At 46.4% G+C, this 21,099-nt stretch overlaps 1 protein-coding gene across 4 annotated transcripts in view; it reads right to left on the bottom strand.

Moving 5' to 3' along the window:
- NOTCH3 (notch receptor 3) overlaps positions 1-16,865 on the bottom strand; it is a 60,537-nt gene extending 43,672 nt beyond the window's left edge. For 3 of the 4 annotated variants that reach the window (XM_044453664.1, XM_044453660.1, XM_044453662.1), the window contains exon 1: positions 1,557-6,285. In XM_044453664.1, the coding sequence (XP_044309599.1) occupies positions 1,557-1,774 (218 nt within the window). In that variant the 5' untranslated portion in view covers positions 1,775-6,285. Of the gene's footprint in view, positions 1-1,556; positions 6,286-16,666 lie in introns of those variants that run through there. The other variant, XM_044453661.1, reaches the window with a different exon arrangement.
- Positions 16,866-21,099: the final 4,234 nt, after the last annotated feature.

The following is a 21,099-nucleotide window of genomic DNA, read 5'->3' as shown; positions in this document are numbered from 1 at the left end:
CCTGACTAACAAGAGGAAACCATGAAGACAAATGCAATCTAATGCTGAAAGCATTGTAATTATGTCACTTGCACAATCTAGATGTTCTTTTAAACATTATCACTGGGAAGGTATTATAAAATTAGTTCAGTACAGTATTAGCAGCATTTACAATGTGTTTTGAATCAAGAGTACTCCCACTCTTTCAGCCTGTCAAAACATTAGCAAGATCAAGAAGATAGAATGACCTAGCAGCTTTCAAACCTGTTTAAACAAGAGGAATCCAAACTGATAGATCCCGATTATAACTTACCAACTAGGGACATGTGCTGTCTTACAGACAGAAAGGGCCAAAACAGCTGAGGCATGCAAGATTGGTGATCAAGGGCAAAATCCAACAGGATGTAACCCCCCCCCCCAATTCTCTTCTGTCCTGCCAATTCCACCAGTTCTGTTGTGCAATGGCAATACAGTGCTGCTGGAGCAACTAAAAATGGTGAAAACATTAGTTTGTCGAAGGAGACAGGTCACTAGAACTCATTCTGGGTCTTCTCCTAAGTGTGAAACCTCCGTTGTGTACACAGTGGGTCCCACTTGCAGAAGAAAATCAATTCCAGAGAGGAATTGGTGAGGACATAAGTGCCCTGTAGGATTCTGCCTATTCTGAGCCTTCATTATCTAAAGGAAGCTGCAGGGTGAACCAAATGTGAAGAGGCGTGTTTCCTTTTCCTAATCCAAATCCTCCCACACTCACAACTCTTATAACCTTTCTGCTTTCTGCTGAGAGACTAACAAGAAGTTGAGGATATTTAGACTTGAAAATGGGGAAAAGGATAACCCTACAACATCTAAATTGAGATCCGTTACATCTCATCTGTTTCACCCCTTAGCTATCATGGACCATCCAATTAATACAGTATTACAGCACCCAGTACAGGGTGGCTTATACTGCAATTATCTTGTTTTAGTCTCACAACAACCCAACCATGAGGTAGTTTATACATATAAGTAGCAATTAGTTCAAGATTCCCCTCACCCCAAAATGCTTCATGGCAGAGCAAACATTTTAATTCCACTTTCCTTAATTCCAATGCACTATCCACTGCATCACACTGGCTCTAATTTGATGTTGAGATCAAATTACTTAAATGCCCCATAGTAAACAGCCTCCCAGTTGTACAGCAGTCAGAAATACACAGTGGAAATCAATGTGCACCAGCCAACAGAACACCTCTCAGTTCCCACAGGCCTATCAGGAAGTGGCTGGGAAAGATGCTTTGCCTGTAACAGGACTAGGGCAGTATGTGTCCCTTCCACAGAATGCCATTATGATTTACCTTGTAGCTCATGGGGAGTTTCCAGGCTCAGGAATTCCAATGTATACTATATCCCATGAACAAATCTCACTTGCTCTCCTACTTCAGTCCAAACATTTTTCACAATGACAATTCACAGCTCCCAAATTACATCACTAGACATATCTCTACAAGCATATAGCCGAATACTGTAAACTTCCAAGCTGATTCAATGCACTCTTATTGAACCTGTGGCCCAATCTGTACAGAGGCATAACTTACATGCAGGCAGCAAGTCCATTGGAGTAAACGATGCAGCTCCCACCATTCTCACAGGGCTTGTCGCCATCCAAGCACTGCAAAGCTACAAGGAAAGGAAAGGAAAGGATTGGATTAGAGTCTGCTACATTCAGCAGTGGGCAACAGCAGACTAATACACAGGGCATGAAAAACAAACCAGTATCAGTCACAAGCACTTGATGAAAGCCCTGTGCCTGCATCCCCCAGCTGCTGCAAGAAAAACAGAGGGAATGGCAATCACTGTTATTCCATGAGCTTCCTAAGCTACACTGGCCACAGAAAGTTGGTCAGCATTAGCCTTTCCCAAAACAAAGTTCCCCAGATATTGTTGGACTACAAGTCCCTTGATTCCTAACCATTTGCAGTGCGGGTTAGGGATGACAGTACTATAGTCCAATATCCCATGGGAACCCAAGGTTGGGGAAGGATAATATACTATCAAATTTTATATGTATGTCTGCTGCTTGTCTGAATGGGTATTTTTTGCCCTTCCATTTTCCAGAAGTAGCATAATACAGTGTAAGAACCCCAATCCACCTACTTCAGTACTGTCCACACCAGCCTTCCCTAACCCTGTATTCTCCAAAAGTTTTGAATTCAAACTCCCATGAGCCCTAACTAGCGTACCCAATGGTCAGGAATGATGGAAATTGTGGTCCAGAACATCTGGAGAGTTCCAGGTTGGGGAAGGCTAATCTATTCTGACTAGCACTAGCTATTAGGGCAATCAGGCTGGATTCTTTTTTAGCCCCATGCGGAAAAGTCGCGGATCAAACCTGGGACCTTTTGCATGCACTGTACAACTGAACTAAGGCCCAGGTCCCGTCTTTCTTTTTTCTACTCACACATAAATTCTCTCTAACATCGCAACAGCAACCAAAGGCAAACTCTGCTAACACAAGTTTTGTCCTAAGTCCCACAACAGGACTTCTTGCTGAAATGAGAATTTGTAGAATATTTAATAATTGACATTGGTTAAATTTCACACATACTCATAAGAACTTTTAGAAATGTGAAAGGAGGAAAACAGATGTTTCTCCTAGCTTCACATTTTCCAAAATTTTATATCTCTATGAGACATGGAAAGAAAACTGATGTTCTGCAGATGGATTTTCACAGAGCCACATGAGACAGTAAAACAGCTATAAATAGGGCAGCAAGGATAAAGGGATAGTCAGAATTTCACAGAAGCCACAAGCAGGCCCAACTAACCTCAATTCTACACTATCCAGTAAGTACAGAGAGGTTGTACTGCTGAAGGTCAGAAAGTATGCAGAGCCCAAGCAAAAATTACAGACAAAAAGGAAAATTGGTGGGGGGGAGGTTAAGTTGCAGGAAATGGCCTCTTCTCATAGTCCCACACCACTGGAAAAGGGGTCAGCACAGGAATCGATCTGAAGCTTGAGGTCTTCACCCAATCTTCATGAATAGCTTGGAGCAGGGATGAGGAAATGGCATCTTGCGGTCCAGATCTGCTTCCAGGGACACTCCACCACAAGTTACAAGAAGCAAGTAAGACACCCATGGCCTATTTCTGTCCCTCTGAGCATGTATGCACACAGAGAGGCTCAAACAGATGAGTGGGTGGCCCAGTGCTTCCAGGAATGCTCTCACTTCACACTGCAGGTTTTTGGGGGCTGTAGCGTTCCTGAATTATCCCATGGTAGTGTCAGTATCAAGGAAAGGATGCTGGTCCTTGAGAAGCTTCAGAGTAAGGACACAGGCCATTCTGCTGGCCCTTCCTAGAACAGTTAACTCTGAAGGTCCCCTAAGGATTTGGTGGCTACCCCACAGTCATACACAGCTAGCCTAAGAAGGACCTCAGCTTAAGGTGACTTCGGCCTGCACCATCCTGTGCAGACAGCCCTCTGCCTGGGGAGGGTAGTATTTTAAAACAGCCTGCCACGGCAAAGCCTTACTACCAGACCCCCAACCCTGAAGCAGAAGGATGAAGGCCTAACAAAACTGGCACAGTGAAAAAGGGAGCCGGCAGCCATCCTACCTCTCTAGCATGTCAGCATGAGTGAGGTAGGAGGAGCTGATTAGTAAATTACCCAAGCTAAGTGAAGCAAAGCACGTTTCCTGATGGGGCCCAGGCTAGGGAAAAGCAGCACAGGCACCCACCTCTGCCAGCCATGCGAGTGAGGTGCCCTAGGAAAGTAATGAAATTAGAGAGACATCCCTCCCCCAGGGAAGCCCTTCTTGTTCAAGAGGCACTGCTAGTGCTCTGGGCCTACTCAAGGAGGAAAATACAGCTGGGGGGCTGGAGGAGAGAGACTCAGCCCCCTCCCCTCTCCAAGCAGAGAGAAGATGGAAGGAGCTGGGGCCCAGGCGATTCACTCACTCTCAGCCATTTTCTAGAGACCCACTTGCAACTGAGTGCGTGCCCAGCACACAGATCAGCCCCAGACAATGCTTCTCCCCCCTCCCCTGCTGCCCCTTACTCTGTCGGCACGCAGAGCCAGCAACCGTGCCGCTGCAAAATGTGCTCTCTGTAACCCCCAAAGACACACTACACTGCAAGACCCCATGCCATAGGCTTCAGCAATCTCAAAACTTGACGACACATCCAGCACTGCTGTCTTACCAAGGGGTGCTCCTCACCTCCCCCAATGCACACACCATATCCAAATCTATGCAGATGTGTATTTAGTTGGTCTCTTCCAAATCCACATAATGTGTGTGCGCACGCATGCATATATAAGTAACAGCATTCTCACACAACAGCTACCTAGCACAGCAATGGAAAGTATTACCAACACACTAGTTTGTGTATATATGCACAGACACTTGTGTCAGGATCTGAGAAAAGCAGGGTTATTTTGGTGTCCTACCAAATATCCAAGGGTACACTTTGGATACACACTTTAATGGAATACTTTCAAACATGTTTATGCATACATAATATCACATATGTGAATGCAAACAATACACTGCCAGCAAGGACTTCAACAGACTACATTCCTGCTGCAACACGATCCCTAAGTTGCCCTGTTCCCTCCTTTCCTGAGTGCAAGTCCAGGTCTGAGCCAGTGGAATGCATTCCCACATCCCCTCACACTCACAAAACACACAGCTCATCCGCCTACACAAAATTTCCACAGCCAACATTCACACAGACACAAGCTTTTCCACATCCATGCAATAGCACCCAAGGGTAAGCCTCAGCTCCATTGCTTTGCACTCAGTTCTTTCTTCTATTTCTACCTGCCTCCTAGATGGAGGCAAGCCACAAATTAAAAGGCTATCACACCTCCCTTTCATATATAGGTGAGTCAGAAGTACAACATGGGCCATTGTGGCAAAAAGGATATATATTCCTGATCCTGTCTGCCCACCCTTTTCCCAAGACACAGCATGACAGGAGGTGAATTCTCAGACTGCAAAGAATCCTTATTTCCCACCTTCCCAAAAGAGGGATGTTATTTGCCCACACGCAATCCACAAAAGCCCTTGATCAAGCAATGTTAGGCTCCCTGAAGGACCAAGGAAATTTGCTCCCACAAGGTCTGATATTTGCATCAGCCCATCCAGGAACAAGTTTGAAGGCAAGCAGGTTTCATGCTCTTTAAAGAACCACTGGGAATAAGAAATGGCAGAGGTCACCCATCAAGGCAGTTAAAAGCCAGCGACTACAATTGAGGAGCCTCGGCTCCTACTGCTTTGACCATTTAATCCTCATGCTCTTTGAGGGGCTAGGCTAGATGCCAGGACTCTTGGCTTCTCACCCCCGCCCCATTCACTGCCTCCCCATTGACGAGCCTCACTGATCTGCCCATACAAGTAACATTTACTAACAGGAACAACATGTGAAGGAAATCGTTAGGGTAATCTGTCCTCTTCAACAAGATATAGGGCACTTTGTTCCACAGTGATTTGACTGGAATAAGCTACCTATGTACTTCAAATATACAGGGTTCTTTGTGTCAACAAGTCTGCATAAAGAGCTACACAAGTTAAGAATGCAAGCTTGCCTGTGGAATTTAGCATCTTGGAACCCCCGTTTTAAAAGCACACCTCCAACTCACATGACTGTATAGTATTATATATGGATGTATTTCATTTTTATACCGCCCAATTTCGGAGATTCTTTGGGCAGTTAACATGCATCTGCTACATTTTTATTCTGCCTTTTCCCCAAGGAGCCCAAGGTGGTATACCTGATCCTCCTTTTCACTTTATCCTCCTTACAACCACCCTGTGAGGTAGGCCACACTGAGAGTCAGTGATTGACCCAAAGTCTTGCATTAAGCCTCATGACTGAGTGGGGAGTAGATGCCAAGTCTCCCAAGTCCCACTCCAGGCCTCTAACTACTGCACCACATGAGTCCTCTTCAGCTGACCTGAGATGCCTAGCAAAGTCTCAAAAGCCAAGATAGCAGGTGGATTAACTTTCCAGTACCTGACATTCCACAGTAGGGAAAAGCAAGGCATTCTGCTGCAGCACCTTGTATTAATGCCTTGCTTTTCCTCACAACTAGCAGAAAGGCCAAGCAAAATAATTTGCTTGATTTATATGCTCTATGGAACCTGTAAGATTCTGCACAGAATGGGGAGCAACTTGGCACAGAGGTTTTTTTAAAAAAAACACGCACACAAAAAATACACAAAACCCTGCTCACACATCTTGTGAAAAGCCATGCCTCTCCACAAAGCTTTCAGACTGTATATTTAAGGCCAGTTTTCCTAGCCTCACTGGTTCATTTCTGAAACAGTAAAATACTTTCTCTTAGATGTTTTACTATGAAAAACCAAAACCAAAAGGGAAGTGATCTTGTAAATGTACTTTTGTAGTCCAACGTCTTTTAGACACTTTCTCGGGACTGTGGAAATATGAACACTTCTCAGTCTTGATGACCCCTCTTTCTCCAACAATACCATTATTTCTCTCTAGGTCTGAAGATCCCTTGGTTTGTATCACCAATTTGTGTTCAATCATGCTACATTTGGAAATTTCTCAAATTAATTGTGTATGTTTTACCTTGCTGCAGTATCTTTTAACCACTCGCTCACTGCTTTGCTGCTTAGTTAACAGTCTCCGAGTACTTTCTGGATATCACCATGCACATGGTTAGTCAGGAATTCGTAGCCTTCCAAAGCAAACAATAGGCTGGCACTGATACTATCATTTGGATTAACTTAGTAGAGAATGACATGGCTAGTTACAATATTGGTTACAATAGTAGTAATGATCAAAGTCCACCACTCCTGTGTGTTAGCTGGGCTCTGCTAGAGCAGGACGAGCAGAAACTTTAATCCTAGAAGCCCTTGCCAGAATGGCCAAAGCTCAGGAAAACTGGGAGCTGATAGCCAAAGCATTTGAAGATCTGCTTGCTGCCCACTTCTGTCCTGCAGTCAAAAGGATAGAATGGAGAGAAACGGTGAATCAAGGCCTTAAGTTGCCATCCCTGGTTTCTGGTCTGAAAGGCAAAGCAAAGAAAGCTTGTCCTTGGCAAAGAAGCCAGATTTATGGCAAGTGGCATGCTCCACTCCATCAAAAAGGCCATCTGATCATTGCAGAATAACTGTGAGGTTGGATCCTCCCTTTGTGGTTTGTAATCTATGGCTCTCAGTTCAGTCTTCCCCAATCAAACTGTCTTGTTAGTTGTTCCAATTAAAAAGAAAAGAGTTCTGCAAAGTTCTTTAATTAATACAAATATAATTTTAATTGGTAAGAGAGATGTTCAAGTGGATGAATAACATAGAAACAACTGAAATGCAGAAAAATATCACTTTTTACCCCCAAAAGGAGGTATTTTTGTAAGCAAAGAAACTAGTTCTTTCATCCATATTGCTATCTTGCCACCCTATCTATTCCTCATACCACAAATTTGCTCATCTTCTCCATATGTTAGTAGAAGTACAATTCTATAAGTACATCATATACAATTATAGGCATTCAATTTCAGAGCTTACTATATATGCAGGGTATGCAGGATTTCCATGTTTCCCCAGAAATAAGCCCAGGTCTTATATTAATTTTTGCTCCAAAAGACACACTAGGGCTTATTTTCAGGTGATGTCTTATTTTTTTTCATGTACAAAAATCTAGATTTATTTATGTACAAAAATCTACATTTATTCAAATATACAATCATGCCAATCTTCTTCTGGAACATCGTCATAACTCTCCAAACCCCAAATTATGTTGCAACAGACATACTAAATGCATCTGTCTGGCTGACGATCTTAACCGGGGCTTATTTTTGGGGTAGGGCTTATTTTGGGGTAGGGCTTATTTTTGGGGTAGTATAACTATGAGCATCCTGAAAAATCATGCTAGGACTTATTTTCCTGCTAGGTCTTATTTTCGGGGAAACAGGGTAAATATAGACATAATCAAACTTAGAGTAGACTCATTATTTCAAAAGGTCCATTCTGAGCATGACATTTGGAGCCAACCCATTAGGTATTTGCAACAAAGGCTTCATTATAATATGATCAGATTGTTAGGGCTAATACCCAACTTTCAGCTTCAGAAAGTATGGTATGGTCATGTCTAATCACTGCAAGACCTTTTTCAAGATTTTTTCCCTTCCTGCCAATTTGGATGGTGTGGTCTGGACCTTAGGCAGGTCTGCCTCTAATCCCTCATCTTCAGAAGGCATGCATGCAATGCTGCCCTACAGTTTACAAACCATCTTTGCTTAAGTGTCAAGTAATATTATTTTGGGACCAGTTCATGCTTTCCGGGGCAAATGTGTCTTCTGTGTTTTCACCAGAGTTGCACACACCAAAGACCAAACTCGCACGCCTGTGAAGAAATGCTGGATTCTGCCACTTGCAACAGCTCATCTTACTCCGTGTCATTGATTTATCCGTATGTCACTTTTCCACGAAATTGTGCCCCAACTGACTTGCAGCATAACAAATGAACAGCAGTGAATGTCATTTACAGCATGTCAAACAGCAATAAAAGTAACAATATTCAAACAATACAGTAGAAATTACTACAGACAGAAATCACGTTGGTAGATAAATACAACAGAAATATCAACACATACAGTATCACATAGAACTGTACAAATAAACTAATCTAATCAAACAACTGAGGACTAAGCAGGGAAGAGAATAAAAGGTAACAGAGGAATATAAGCAACACTCCCTACAGATAAATAAATCATCATTCCACATAGGGTTCTCCACAGTTAGCCTACAAACACTGCCCCTTGGCCACACCTTTCCTTGAGGCAGTCTTCCTTCCAGCTCTCACCTGAATGTCCAGAGCATTAAGCCCTTCCCTATGGGGAAGTAGATTGCCAATCCTTCTTCAAGTCCCACTAGCCCACAAAGTTTTGACATTACTCAGCACCCTGGAGTGTGTGTAATGTGTGTGCATGTGCTACACACCAGCATTACAGTCTTCAAAGGCAACCAGTGGACATCCAGGAAACCTTTGCAATGCAGCATGTGACCTGGAACCATGAAACTGCCAGTGACACAGGGAGACATGTCTCTAGACCTGCTGGTTGGGTGGGTATACAGACCTCTAGTTGCTGTGCAAAATCATCATGGCAGTTCCTAATTCTTTTTTTCCAAATTAGAGGGGAGACTGGGATGACAGGCATAAGACGAGCTTTCCCTCACCCTCCACCCCAAATAATGCTATGACGATCAGCACTGTCTTTTACAACACAGGTGGATTTTTATGGCACCACAGCAGTTAGGCCATAATACTGTGTATTATCAAGCAGTTCCTTTGAAAGAGGGCCTGCCCCTCATGACACACTGTGAGTTATGCAACTTCAGTCTGACATCAGGCTTGACAAGTTCCTTCCTTCACAGAAAAGGATACCCAGCAGATGGCTCAGAAGTAAATCCTCCCAGACAGTAGTAACACAATGTGCAACCAGGGCCTGGCGTTTAAAGCAAACAAGCATTACGTTTGTGTCCAGAGTTTCTTCCAAAAGGGATCCACACCTCAAAACCTATCTTGTCTGTGAAGCCTCTGTCTTAAAACAACCTCCATATTCTTGAAAGCACTCCACCACCCAGATACTAGCTGGAGTTGTAAAAATGTGGTTCCTGGATTACACACCTGCCCATTTTCAAGTTTGCAGTAGAAGGCTCTCAAGTAAGAAGCACATGCATTTCAACAGTGTGAGTTCTTCAAATAAGAAGAGGGGGTGCTGAGGAACCAATGTGTATCCTGAAAGACACAGTGGCACGTGCCAGTCCTTCTGCGATCTTCTGGAAAGCCCGATATCATCTTCGAATAGAATTCCATGGTTTCCTTTTCTTACAAATGAAATATGAGACTGTAGTATCACTTTTTGATTAAAACTGGGTAGACAGAAGTACTGAAGGCTGAAATCTCACTTGTGGGCTTCCACTTGGCTATCTTCAAGCAAAAGCAAATACCCTGGAAGCCAGAACTCATGGGTTCTGCTTCCTTTTTTGGCAAGAATGAAGTTGGGAGACAGGACTCAAGCACAGCCTTTCCCAAGCCAGTATCCTTTGGACTGCAACTCCCAGAATTCCTGACCTTTAGTCATATTGGCTAAGGATGAGGGGAGCTGAAGTCCAAAACATCTGGAGGTCACCAGATACAGCAATTGAACTAGATGTTCAGTTCTTCTGGAACCAGGATATCACCCTCTGGACAACCTTCAACTGGGAAGTCTGGTTGTAAATGCATGGTTGTAGTTTTAAGCATTTTAAACACTTTGTTGAGCCTTTGAGAAAAAAATGTTATGACCTCTGCAGGGCATGAGCAGCTGCTTGAAGAACCAATTGCAAGCTTCCAGAAGGAAACATTGCTAATTCATACTGCATTGCAGAGACACATGGGACTTAGATGATAGTCCCAGGGAATGCCATCGTATATTCCCAACTTATCCCAACATGACTTCCAAGAAAACAATGGCACAGTTCCCCCCCCCCCCCCCCGCCCCTAAGAGGTGCCAGTTGTAATCTGGTCCCATCACAAGGACATAGAATGAGAGACCCAAGTCGCATTCACATGTTAAATCACATAAGGGGTTCCACCCAATTAAAGAAGCAGTGCTGCTGGCCCTCATCCAACAGTCACACAGCTCCCCACACCCTGGTGTACATGGGCTGACCATTAATATTTGAGCCATGAAAGTTGATGTGATATCCATGTATAGGTATCCATGGGAGCTGCACGCTTGATTGTCCCAGTTGTTCCCCATTCTAGGAGGAGCCAACACCAGTGTGAAATGAATGGTTAGCTCAAAGTAAAATCAATGTGGGTCCTACAACACTGTTTTTCAAATAGTATTCTGGGATTCATCAGTGAGAAAACCAAAATGGCAGATGCATTTCCCAGAAAGACCTCTTGCCCACTGCAGCCTATTTTCTTGGCACTTGTTCATGGCAGGGGGGTTATTAGGTTCATGGTACAGTGCACTCTCGGTGAGGGTGGATGAGAAGGAATCTCAAAAGGCCTAGCCAGGGGTCCTCATAGTGTGTGCCCTAGAATTCTCTGCAGCAGTGGATGCATGGCACTTGGGAGTTATGCAATAAACTAGTCAATGAAGGAAGGATGCCCCAAAGGCAGAATGTTTAAAAACTACTGCTTGACTACAACAAGTATTTATGTTGCAAGTTCTCTACTGCTTCTTACCTTTCCCCAACACTATGGAAATCTCTCAAAATAACAACCCTCCCGCCCCTTGAGATCTGAGTCAGAGGCCTTCCTCCGGGAGCCGTCCTTAAAAGAGATCAAGAGGGTGACTACCCGGAGGAGGGCCTTCTCTGGGGTGGCCACCCAATTGTGAAACATGCTTCCCAGAGAGGTTTACCTGGCACCAAACCTTCTTTCCTTTCGGCATCAGGCAAAAACCTTTTTATTCTCCCAGTATTTTAATTGTTAACCTGTTTTGTTTTGTGGTTTTATATTTTAACATAGGATGCTGTGCAACTGTTACTCTTATTTCTATTTTTATTTTATTGTATTAATCTGATGTAAACTGTCCCGAGACGTCTGTGATGGGACAGTATAGAAAAGTTTTAAATAAATAAATTAATTAAAATAATCCTAGAATGGAAGGAACAGTCCAACAGAAAACACTTCCACAATTATACACCTTCTTTTACCATTCAGGTGACAGAGGATATGTGTACTACCCAAATATCTTGGTTACCATGTAGGGTGTGGCTGAGTGGATTCTGAGTCCTTTTGACAAGCACTTATAAACAGGTCTTCATCTACTCATGTTCCTTTATTTTAAGAGCGAAGTTCTCTGCCAAGGTATACTGAATTCTAAGCCAAGAAAAACTGAAAACTATGACGTGGATAAATTATGCAAAGTGAGCAAATTTGCATGTGTTAGCTATCTTGCATAATTTATTCTTAGTCACAAGGAGGATGCAGCTACTATATAGGGCACCAAAGCTCCATTTCCCTACCAGAGAAGCCCCTGCCCTCTCCTTCAGCTTTTCAAACGCTGCCAGACTTTACCTAGCCTCACTTATTTTTGCAGCCATAAGGACTAGAAGTTTGATGTAAAGAACCACCAATGAGGTTCAGAACAGACAGAATTCTGCACCCTATTGCTTGCATAAAATATCCATGCAATATACAAACTGTTTTGCAAGGCACTTAGAAACAGCAATACCATCTCCCAGCATAGGCCAGAAAATAGAAGAAATTATATAATCAATACATCTATAAACTGAAAGGCTTCAACAGTAGCTTAAAGATCCATAAGCAAGCCTGTCCCTGCCCTCAGGCTTACAATCTCAAAAGGATATGAGACAGAAGGAGAAACAAAGATGGTGGGAAGGAAAAGAAGAAAACTTGGGCATCTTACCATTATGCAGATCCTATAATGACCAGCTATAAAATGGCTATAATGCAGTAATGGTCTAACAGCCAGACATTGTGGGCTGCCTTAGCACAGCCAGATGATGGATGGGATTAGTCCTTCTATGGCAAAGGAGTTACCACTACACAGGCCAAGTGCGATTCTGCCTAGACAGGGAAACTGCAATTCACCCTTTCCTAGGAGTGACTATGGTTACAAGGAAAGGACAAGATGCCCCCTTCTTAATTGCTCCATTCCTATTCTCCAAAGGGACCCGTCACCTTCCAGCCCCACAGCCCACTGCCTGCAAAGCAATGCAAGGGCAGGAGGTTGTCAGTGCTTTCGGCCTAAATCACCAGACTGACATTTGCATTTATTTTCACTCCATCCTAACTTCAGCAATCCAACTGAACAAGAATGTTGACAAGGCGCTCGGTCCTGGACTTCCATAGCGGGCACCAATCCTGCTTTCTCCACTCTGTGTAGCATGGCAAGAAACAACCCCCAAAGCAGAAGACTGCTTTCAACACATGCAACACATTTGATCCCAGACTGATTTTTCCATATGTACATCCATACTGAAAATATAAGTGCGCAAAGTGACTGCATGCAGCAAGGCTCCGGAGAGTTAGTCCCAAGCTCCCTCCAGCTGCCTTCGCAATGCCTTTGTTAACTGGCTAGCAGTGTGGGCAGAATAAAGAGGCAGGGACTTGAATGGCCAGCCGGCTGGCCCACTATTGCATCTGGAGGGGCGACAGCAGGGAGGCAGCTGCTGTATCTCAACAACTCTCCACTCTGAGCACAGACAGCTTCAGCTCACAGAATCGATCGATGTGTGCGGGGGAACGTTCGTTACTGCCTCCAGGAAGATGCACAGAGAAGACCGGCAGAACCAGATGCATCCCACAATTGCTCAGACCAAGGCCCAGCACCAGACAGAACCAGAGACCTCCCACCTTCCAACACTGCCCCAAGCACTGCTGAAGATGGCTGCTGGCAAAAAGGATAACATCCAGTGAAGACCAGCATTGCAGAAGACCTCTCAAAACTGATACTTTGTCAGTTGCAGCAGGAATAAATGGCTCAAGAAGCAAAGTTGAGAAAAAGAGAAAATTTCAGATCCACAGAAGGGGCTTGCAATGGCAAAGCTCTGTGCAGTCCAAACCATAGACTGTGTCAGCATGGAAGGATCACTTCCCAATTTCAAAAAGAGATTTTAAATAAGGCGCAGGTATAGTATATCTTACAATTTGAGTTATGCCATTGTGGAACCTGATTCAAAGCATCAGTCCACTAATCTCTTAATTTAAGCCAGGGTTTTAAGGCAGCAATCCTATACACATTTACTAGGAATAAGGCTGACTGAATTCAGTCCAGCATACCTCTGAATAGATACACACAAGTTTCCACTCTAAGTAAATGAACTGCTTAGCTAGGTTTTCTGTTGTTACAGAAAGGTGAACATTTGTTTAAATGTTCATAGCTCCTTCCAAACAACCAGTTCTGATTGAAAAAGGAAGTACATTTCAGACCCAGATTTACTGTATATTTGCAATGGATTTTACCCAGGTTGGAGGGAAAAAGCTGTGCCATGGGTAAGAATGCCTCATGTGCCACAAAATCCTTTCTACACAAGGACTTAAGGCAACGACCAGGCATCCAAGTTCTTCATGCCATGGCAGGCAGTACAGATTGCTGGGCCACCAAGGCCAAACTGCAAACCCTAACTCCTAAGCACCTGATCGTATGAAGCAGCCCTCCAGTGAGGGCTTCATCAACAGAGATCCTCTCTACAGATCATCAAATTGTTATCAGTTGCAGCCAGGCAAAAAAGAACTAACAGCTGTGAAACAGATAAAATAACTGGCTTGCAGGCATGAAGGTGGATGAGGCCCTAAGTGCCTGACTGTAAGTTCCATTCACGCAGTACAGTAGAAAGCCAGACTACTTTCCCTCCCACCAGACAGACTTCCAGCTCTTTGTGCGGCTCTTTCCTGGTAAAGCCCAGGCCACAGCAAAACAACTTCGAAATCTCTCCCTCCCCATTCAGATTCAGGAAACATGGCCAGATTTGGCCCCTCACACTGATCACCAGGCCCTTGAGGCCCTCTATATGCTCTTCTAGGAGGTTTAATGACAAGGGCCCCCAGTTACTTTAGAGCTATTATTCCATATTCTCTAGAGCTACTAAAAAACGTTCAAGTGTGGCTCAAAGCAACAGCGTCAAGCCCTTGTCTGGTGCAAGACCGCCAGAGTTTCGGCAGCGCTGTGGCGGAATTGCTCAACCAAGAACAATGGCCCGTCTATGTCCAGCCAAGCAGCAAGCTGGAGGGGAGGGGAGGAGGGATTCATATTCCTGGGCATCCACAATCTTCAGCATCCTGGCCGCATGCATATGGCTAGCCGCACATTCCCACGCACTGCAGAACCAGCTGGCTGAGAACACTGTAATAAGCAAGGCCGGCTTTCTCAAACCAGTCAGATGGCTTTCATGGGAGAGTGAAACCCATACTAAATAATAGCCCTACATTCTATTTACCTTTCACAGCAATTATCTCATCCCTGGCATACTGCTGCACGTTTCATAAGGTAAAACAAGTTGCTGCATGAAACCCAATTAAATCATCTTATCTCCTGTTTGCATCACCAATTATTCCCAGTGAACAAACTGGAAAAAAGACAGCGTGGGTGGGGGGGAGAGAAGTGGATTTCATAGGAGACTGAGCCACTCCAACTCCCCAGGAGCATGGGAACTGGCTGGCTCAGTTGCTGAGCTGTGCACTCCCCTGCATGATTCCAAGATGCCCTTCTGGTCCCACTGCCGGGGATCTGCAGCTTCCAGGCCAGCCAGAGACACATGTGCTTTGGATCTGAAGCAGCCATGCATGACTTACAATATTGTGCACAAGAGCACCAGCTTGAATGGCCCTTGGACAATTTACTGGGAATCATTTAAGCAACAATAAAAGTTTGTACATCCAGCAGAATGTGGAGAGGGGGGCACGGGGACGACAGCTGCAACTACATCTGCCCAAACCATCAACACCCTTCTTTTACCACCCTGTGCACAACGCACCGCAACAAAAGCACTATCAAATCCAATGTCAACTCAAGTGTTAGCCTCCCAAGGAGGCCATTTTATGACAACCCCAAAGAGGGGGGTTGTGGACACGAAATCTAAGCATCTCATCAAGCACCCCACCACAACCAAATGCAAACATAAAAACACACAATCCTGTCATTCAAATAAGTATCTACCCATCCAGTTTTCCCACATATTCAGTACCCAGTCAAAAAAGCTGTTCACACAGAAAGAGACCAGTGTGCCTCATATATGCACTTGAAAAGTGCTGTTCCCCTGCAGTCACGTGTATGTGTGTGTTTTGTGTGAGTGCGTAGCACAACTTCATCTATAGCACCTGCACTATTGCTGAGTTCAGAATCCACTGTGGTCGCCAAATCCTTCCATCTGAACAGGCATGTCGCCCAAATGCTTATTCCTTCCTTTACGTTCTTATACACAAAGGCACACCATACGATAGCACAGCAAAGTCACATTCCGCCGCGCGCGCGCGCCCGCCCGCCCGCTCGCTCGCTAAACCCCCACGGGATCCTGCAGAAAGCTACGGAATCCCTCCCCGAGCCCGGCCGAGGAAGATCGCATTTGCAAGAAGCAGACCGAGAAAACCACGGCGAGGAAAAGCGGCCGCGAAGACAGAGAAGCCAGATCCGGAATCCACGCTCCGGCTTTTTCAGCTGATCCGAGTTAGGGAGTTGGAACTGGCTGGCGAAGAAAGTTTGCTTGAAGTAAATAAAGTGTAAGATTGTTTCCCCTGTAGCTCAAATCAGTGCAGATGAATTACGCCCCCCCTCCCTACCCCTCCAAGCTGGTTCAGTCTAATCACTACCTCTCCCCCCGCTTCCCCCAATCTGGAATTAAACAATGATCGTTTATTTTCTTTGTGGTTGGACTCCGGTTCAGTAACCCTTTCCCCTCCCCTCCCCTCCTTCTCACGGGTGAGGGGGGAGAAAAAGGGCAGGGAGTTAGCTGAGAACAAGAAAAATAACTTCAGGGTCCCGCATCGCCTGGCCCGGGAGCGGGCGAGATGCAAGTCGCCGAGAAAAAGGCAACGGCGCTCTAAAGCGCCCCGGCGAAGTTTTCACGAAAGTTTGAAAAGAGGAAACGAAGAGGCCCGCGAACGAGCCCACAGGCGCCCTGGAGGGCGGAGGGAGGGCTCTCCCCAGAGGTACCCGCAGCGCTCCGTAAAGCTGCGGGAGGGGGCATCCCCCGCGTCGGCGCGGCACCCCAAAGCGCCTTACCTGCTCCCAGGGCCAGCTGCGCCAGCAGGGCGATGCCGAGGAGGATGCAGCCCAGCCATGCCCGCCACGGGCCCCCGAGCCGGGACGCCAATCCCATTCCACCCCGGTCCTGCTGCCGCTGTGCCGCTGCCGCCCTATAGATCCATGGAAGGGGCCGCGCTCAGGCTGCAGCTAGACACCGAAAGCGCGGCAGCGGCGGCAGCGCCTCCTCCTACTTCTTCCCGGACCCTGGGAAACTTCGCGGAGTGAGAGCGGGGCGGGGCGACCCCGCTGCCCGGGGGCGGGGTCCGCACCCAGCCCGCCTGGCCTGGCTCGGCTCGGCTCCCACGCTCCTTCCTTCGCTCTCTCCCACCCCCTGCCCGTCACCCCCCACCGCCTTCACGTCGAGGGTGCGCGGGGGATCGAGCGTGTGCGAAGTGAGCGAGGGAGCGTGGCCTTCTGGCGGACTTCGCGGGCTTCCTCCTTCCTCCCCTTCCCTGGGATCTGGATCTTGGGGGGCGGGTGCCCCTCCCTTCACAACAAAGCATACACCCACATCTGGATGCCTCTAGGGAGGCGCGAGCTCGCTTTTGGGGAGGCCTGTTGCGGCTTTCCAGCGGAGGCCAACGTGGGCTCTTGGTTTTGGGCCCAGCAAAGAGGATTATTTTTAGGATCTCGGGGCGGGGGCGGGGGCGGGGGCGAGGGAGAAGAGGGAGCGCGCGGAGGGGCCTGGAAGCACCACGATGGGAGTGGGAGGGAAAGAGCAGGCCGGGAAAGGCTGGATGGCTTGGCTCGGTTATACCCTCCAGCCACCACCAGGCCGCCTTGCATTTTCCCACACACGATCCAACAAGCTCTCCAAACGTGACCAAAAAAGTTGCTGTTTTCATGAGCGACCAAATTCCCTAAGGAGAGGAAAAAGTTTCCATCCTTCCCCAGATGAGGGGTGGAGGCAGCAGCAGAGAGCAACGTAGTCTTGTTTCCAGTGGCACAAGCCCAGGAGCCCGGGCATGGAGCTGCACCGAGTTGGGGGGGGGGGGAGCTGCAAAGGAAAGGTTAAACCCCTTCCAGAAATGCCGTCTTTTTGAATCTTTGCAGTGTGTACATAACTAAACGTTTGTTACGCTGATCAGTACTGCGGGGAAGGCGAAATTCGTTGTGCAAAGTTAGGACTGAAGGCAGCAGTGGTGAGGGGAGCAGACAAAATTTGACTTCCTGTTGAGTTCTGGGTTTGCAAGGAAATCCCATTTTACAGAATTCCAACACGAATCTCCAGCCTACTATTGACATTCCTGCAAGAACGTTAGTATCATGGCACTGCTGTTTAAAAGGTGCACAGATTGTTATGGGCAGTTACATGGTTCTAGGGTGTGCAGGAGGGATCCTAATGGTGGTTCATAGATTAAAGTTTATGAGTCTCGTTGGATTACAAAACATACAGGGCTGGAATGAGGGTCTGTTTTTGATGGATGGGAGTTCTCTGTTCAGAGAAGGTACCTCTGCCCATTTTGGGAGGTTTCCCTGTGCCTCAGCACCACAGCTCTCCCCATTCAGCTGGGTGCTCTGACCGTGGATGTCTACTTCTAGGGTACTGAAGGGACCACACTCAGGTGGCTTCCACCAGCCCTCTTGCATTCATCTAAACCTAGATCTAAGCCATCAACTTTAAAAGTGAACAAAAGTGATTCTTTGGAAAATTGGTGATCATTGCCACAGTACATGGGTCAGCAAGAAGACTGCATAAACCGGTGGCTCAAAAGAGAGCCAGAACACAGTTCTTCCCAGCAGAAGTATGATTTTTTTGGTCCTGATCTCCAGTTGGACAGGGTAATGCAGAACATGCAGGCCCTCGGCTGGATTTCCATGAGAAGCTTGGCTCCTTGTTCCACCACCGATTCACTATATGACCTCACATGGATTACTCAGCTCTTTGGGCTGCCTTTTCCATATTTTGGACACGGAAATAATGTTTCTGCCTTCTTTCACAATAATATGAAGAAGAGCACATCCAGACTGAGACAGCAGAGTGCCATGATGACAAAGCAGTTGAGCACCAGATTAAAAGCAGCCTGGCATCTCCTCCTTAGCCACAGGCACGCCTGGGGTGCTTCCAGTCAAGGCTTCTGTTGTGCAACTGCCCTGCCCATTCCCCAGGTTCTGCTGGGTGTCCAGTGATACCACCCAGCCCTTCCAGGTTTTCCTACTACTTCTTCCATCGTTTTTCTTGCTCTCAGAAAGAGCTGTAGTTGCATTTTGCCTTCAGAGTAGCAGCACTAGGAGCCTTCTCTATGGAAGCACACTCAATTTCCATTGTTAGTTGCCTTCCCCTAAGGTCTCTTAGAATCTTACATTGTCCGTGTATCTAGTGCGTTTCGGCCACTGAGATGAATGGAATGTGGTGGTTGGAGTGTTGGACTAGGGGCCCAGGTACCCAAACGTTCTGGTCTCCACTTGGCTTTGAAGCTCCCTGTCACTTTGGCCAGTCACTTAGTGAAACCTACCTCGCAGGGTTCTTGTTCAGAGTGGAGAAGGACTAGGTAGGCCACCTGGGGCTTCTCACAAGAGGAAAAAAGCTGGGATATAAATAATATGATGCCTCGTATACAGTATGTCAATGATCTTCAACACCTAGAACATACCACCTACCTTTTTATTTTTGTTGAGAATCCTATGTATGAAAAAGCCCCTCCTAAGGTTTCATGTAGCCCTATTGGTCCACAGGGGAGAAGGTGGATGCCAAACAGAAACAACGACCAAAATACTAGTATTTGGGGAGGGGGTGATTTTCAGTGCAGTGCATATGTTTTTGCATTTCCTAGTAGTCTTCCTCAGGAGGTACTTTGCTTTGTTCAACTGTGTGCTGCGAGAAGCATCCTGTGAAAGCTGAAGGCTCACACAGCCTGGGAATCTTGGATGGTCGTTCTGAAAGAATTCTGCCCGATTCCTGCTGCTGGTGTGCAGACGCTTGTTTCACTTTCTCTGGCATGTCTGTCTGCAGAACCGGCAGAACGCCTTGTGCCAGGGGGCCAGTGATGGGCGTAGAGGCTTGGTGCTCGGGTCTAAGGACTGGTGGAACCAGTCTGAGCCAGGCCATTCCCTGCTGGCAGGCAAGTAACTCACATCTGGCTGCCTGGCTGCCTTCCACAGGAATGAGCGGGGAGCTGAGGCCAGGGACTTTCAGGAATGTTCAGGCACACAGAGTCCCACTCATCCTTTGCCAAGGCTCTTGGGGAGGGGGTGGGGAGAGAAGCAGATCACACATCCCCCGAGCCAGGACTTCTGACCCACGAGACCCTGCTGCAACTAACCTTGGGCCTTCCCAAGCCCCACGTTGCCATCCAGACCACCCTTCTGCCTCCCCACCCTCCCCAACCATCCCTTCCAAAATGCAGCACTTCTTGGCCTCACTGAACTAATCTCCATCACCAAAAGCAGCCTGTGTGGAGTGCGTACGGCATCTGCCCACGACAACCACAGTATCTGCATTTAAAGACCAGCAAACTGGGAAAGGGTCCCTAGCTCAGGAGTAGCACATGGGGCCATCTCAGGGGATGTTCGTGCCTAAGGACAGGCATAAATTTGATGCCCTCCATTAGCTGGAATTCATAGAGGGGCCAGGGCATGGGTTTCTTGGGATTTTGAGATCTATTTTAATTTCTTTAACATGGAAGCATCTATCACTTTAAATGTTTAACATGTCACTGTACGATAAGGTGCTTTTAACATTTGTTTGGAACATAGTGTATGTGTCCTTTAAACCAGCCAGGCTAGCCCATGACTGACCCTGCTTCATTTTCACTTTTTGTTTATATGGACCTGGGGGACACTTCCTGAGACACATGTTCTCCTGTTTCACAACTCCCATTGGACAGAGAATCAAGTGACATTAAGATCATGAGTGCAAAGCTGTAGGAGTGAGAATCCACACAGTCATATGAGGGTTTTGTGATGACAATGCAAAAAAACAGAAAAACTACAGTGCAAAAATACCGAAAAACCAGTATTTGGAAACCAAGAGCAACTCATTGCAAAAGGATACAGTGGATTTGCCCACCACAATAACTGATTGTGGGCAATAATAAGACACAGTGAATTGTTATGTCATGCAGATCAGACCACTTCCTGCAGGCTGGCTTGTTTGCGGGTAAGAAGCCGCAGTGCCAATCCATGGCTTGTTTTAGGGGATGTTGAACTCACAACAGGCAACCAATCCCATTGTAGGTGCAGGGAAATAGTGACTGAACAACTCAGCAAGGGCAGCAAAGGCCACTCGCTACTCTTGCCAAGTGCCTGGGTCACTGCAAGTGACAGCCACCCCATCGGTACCCAAGTGGCATGATAGTCACTAGCTCAGCGTTCGCACCTCAGTGGTTAACCCTTTGGTGCACCATGGCTTTTATTCCTTTCCTCCACCATTTTTCTGGAGATTGCTTTTCACAGTTTCTGAGTTCATA

Source organism: Varanus komodoensis, unplaced genomic scaffold (assembly GCF_004798865.1).
Source record: "Varanus komodoensis strain SLA01 unplaced genomic scaffold, ASM479886v1 scaffold7_1, whole genome shotgun sequence".
Lineage (NCBI taxonomy): Eukaryota > Metazoa > Chordata > Lepidosauria > Squamata > Varanidae > Varanus > Varanus komodoensis.
The sequence above is the reverse complement of the archived record's forward strand: the minus strand, read 5'-3'. Positions and strand labels throughout refer to the sequence as shown.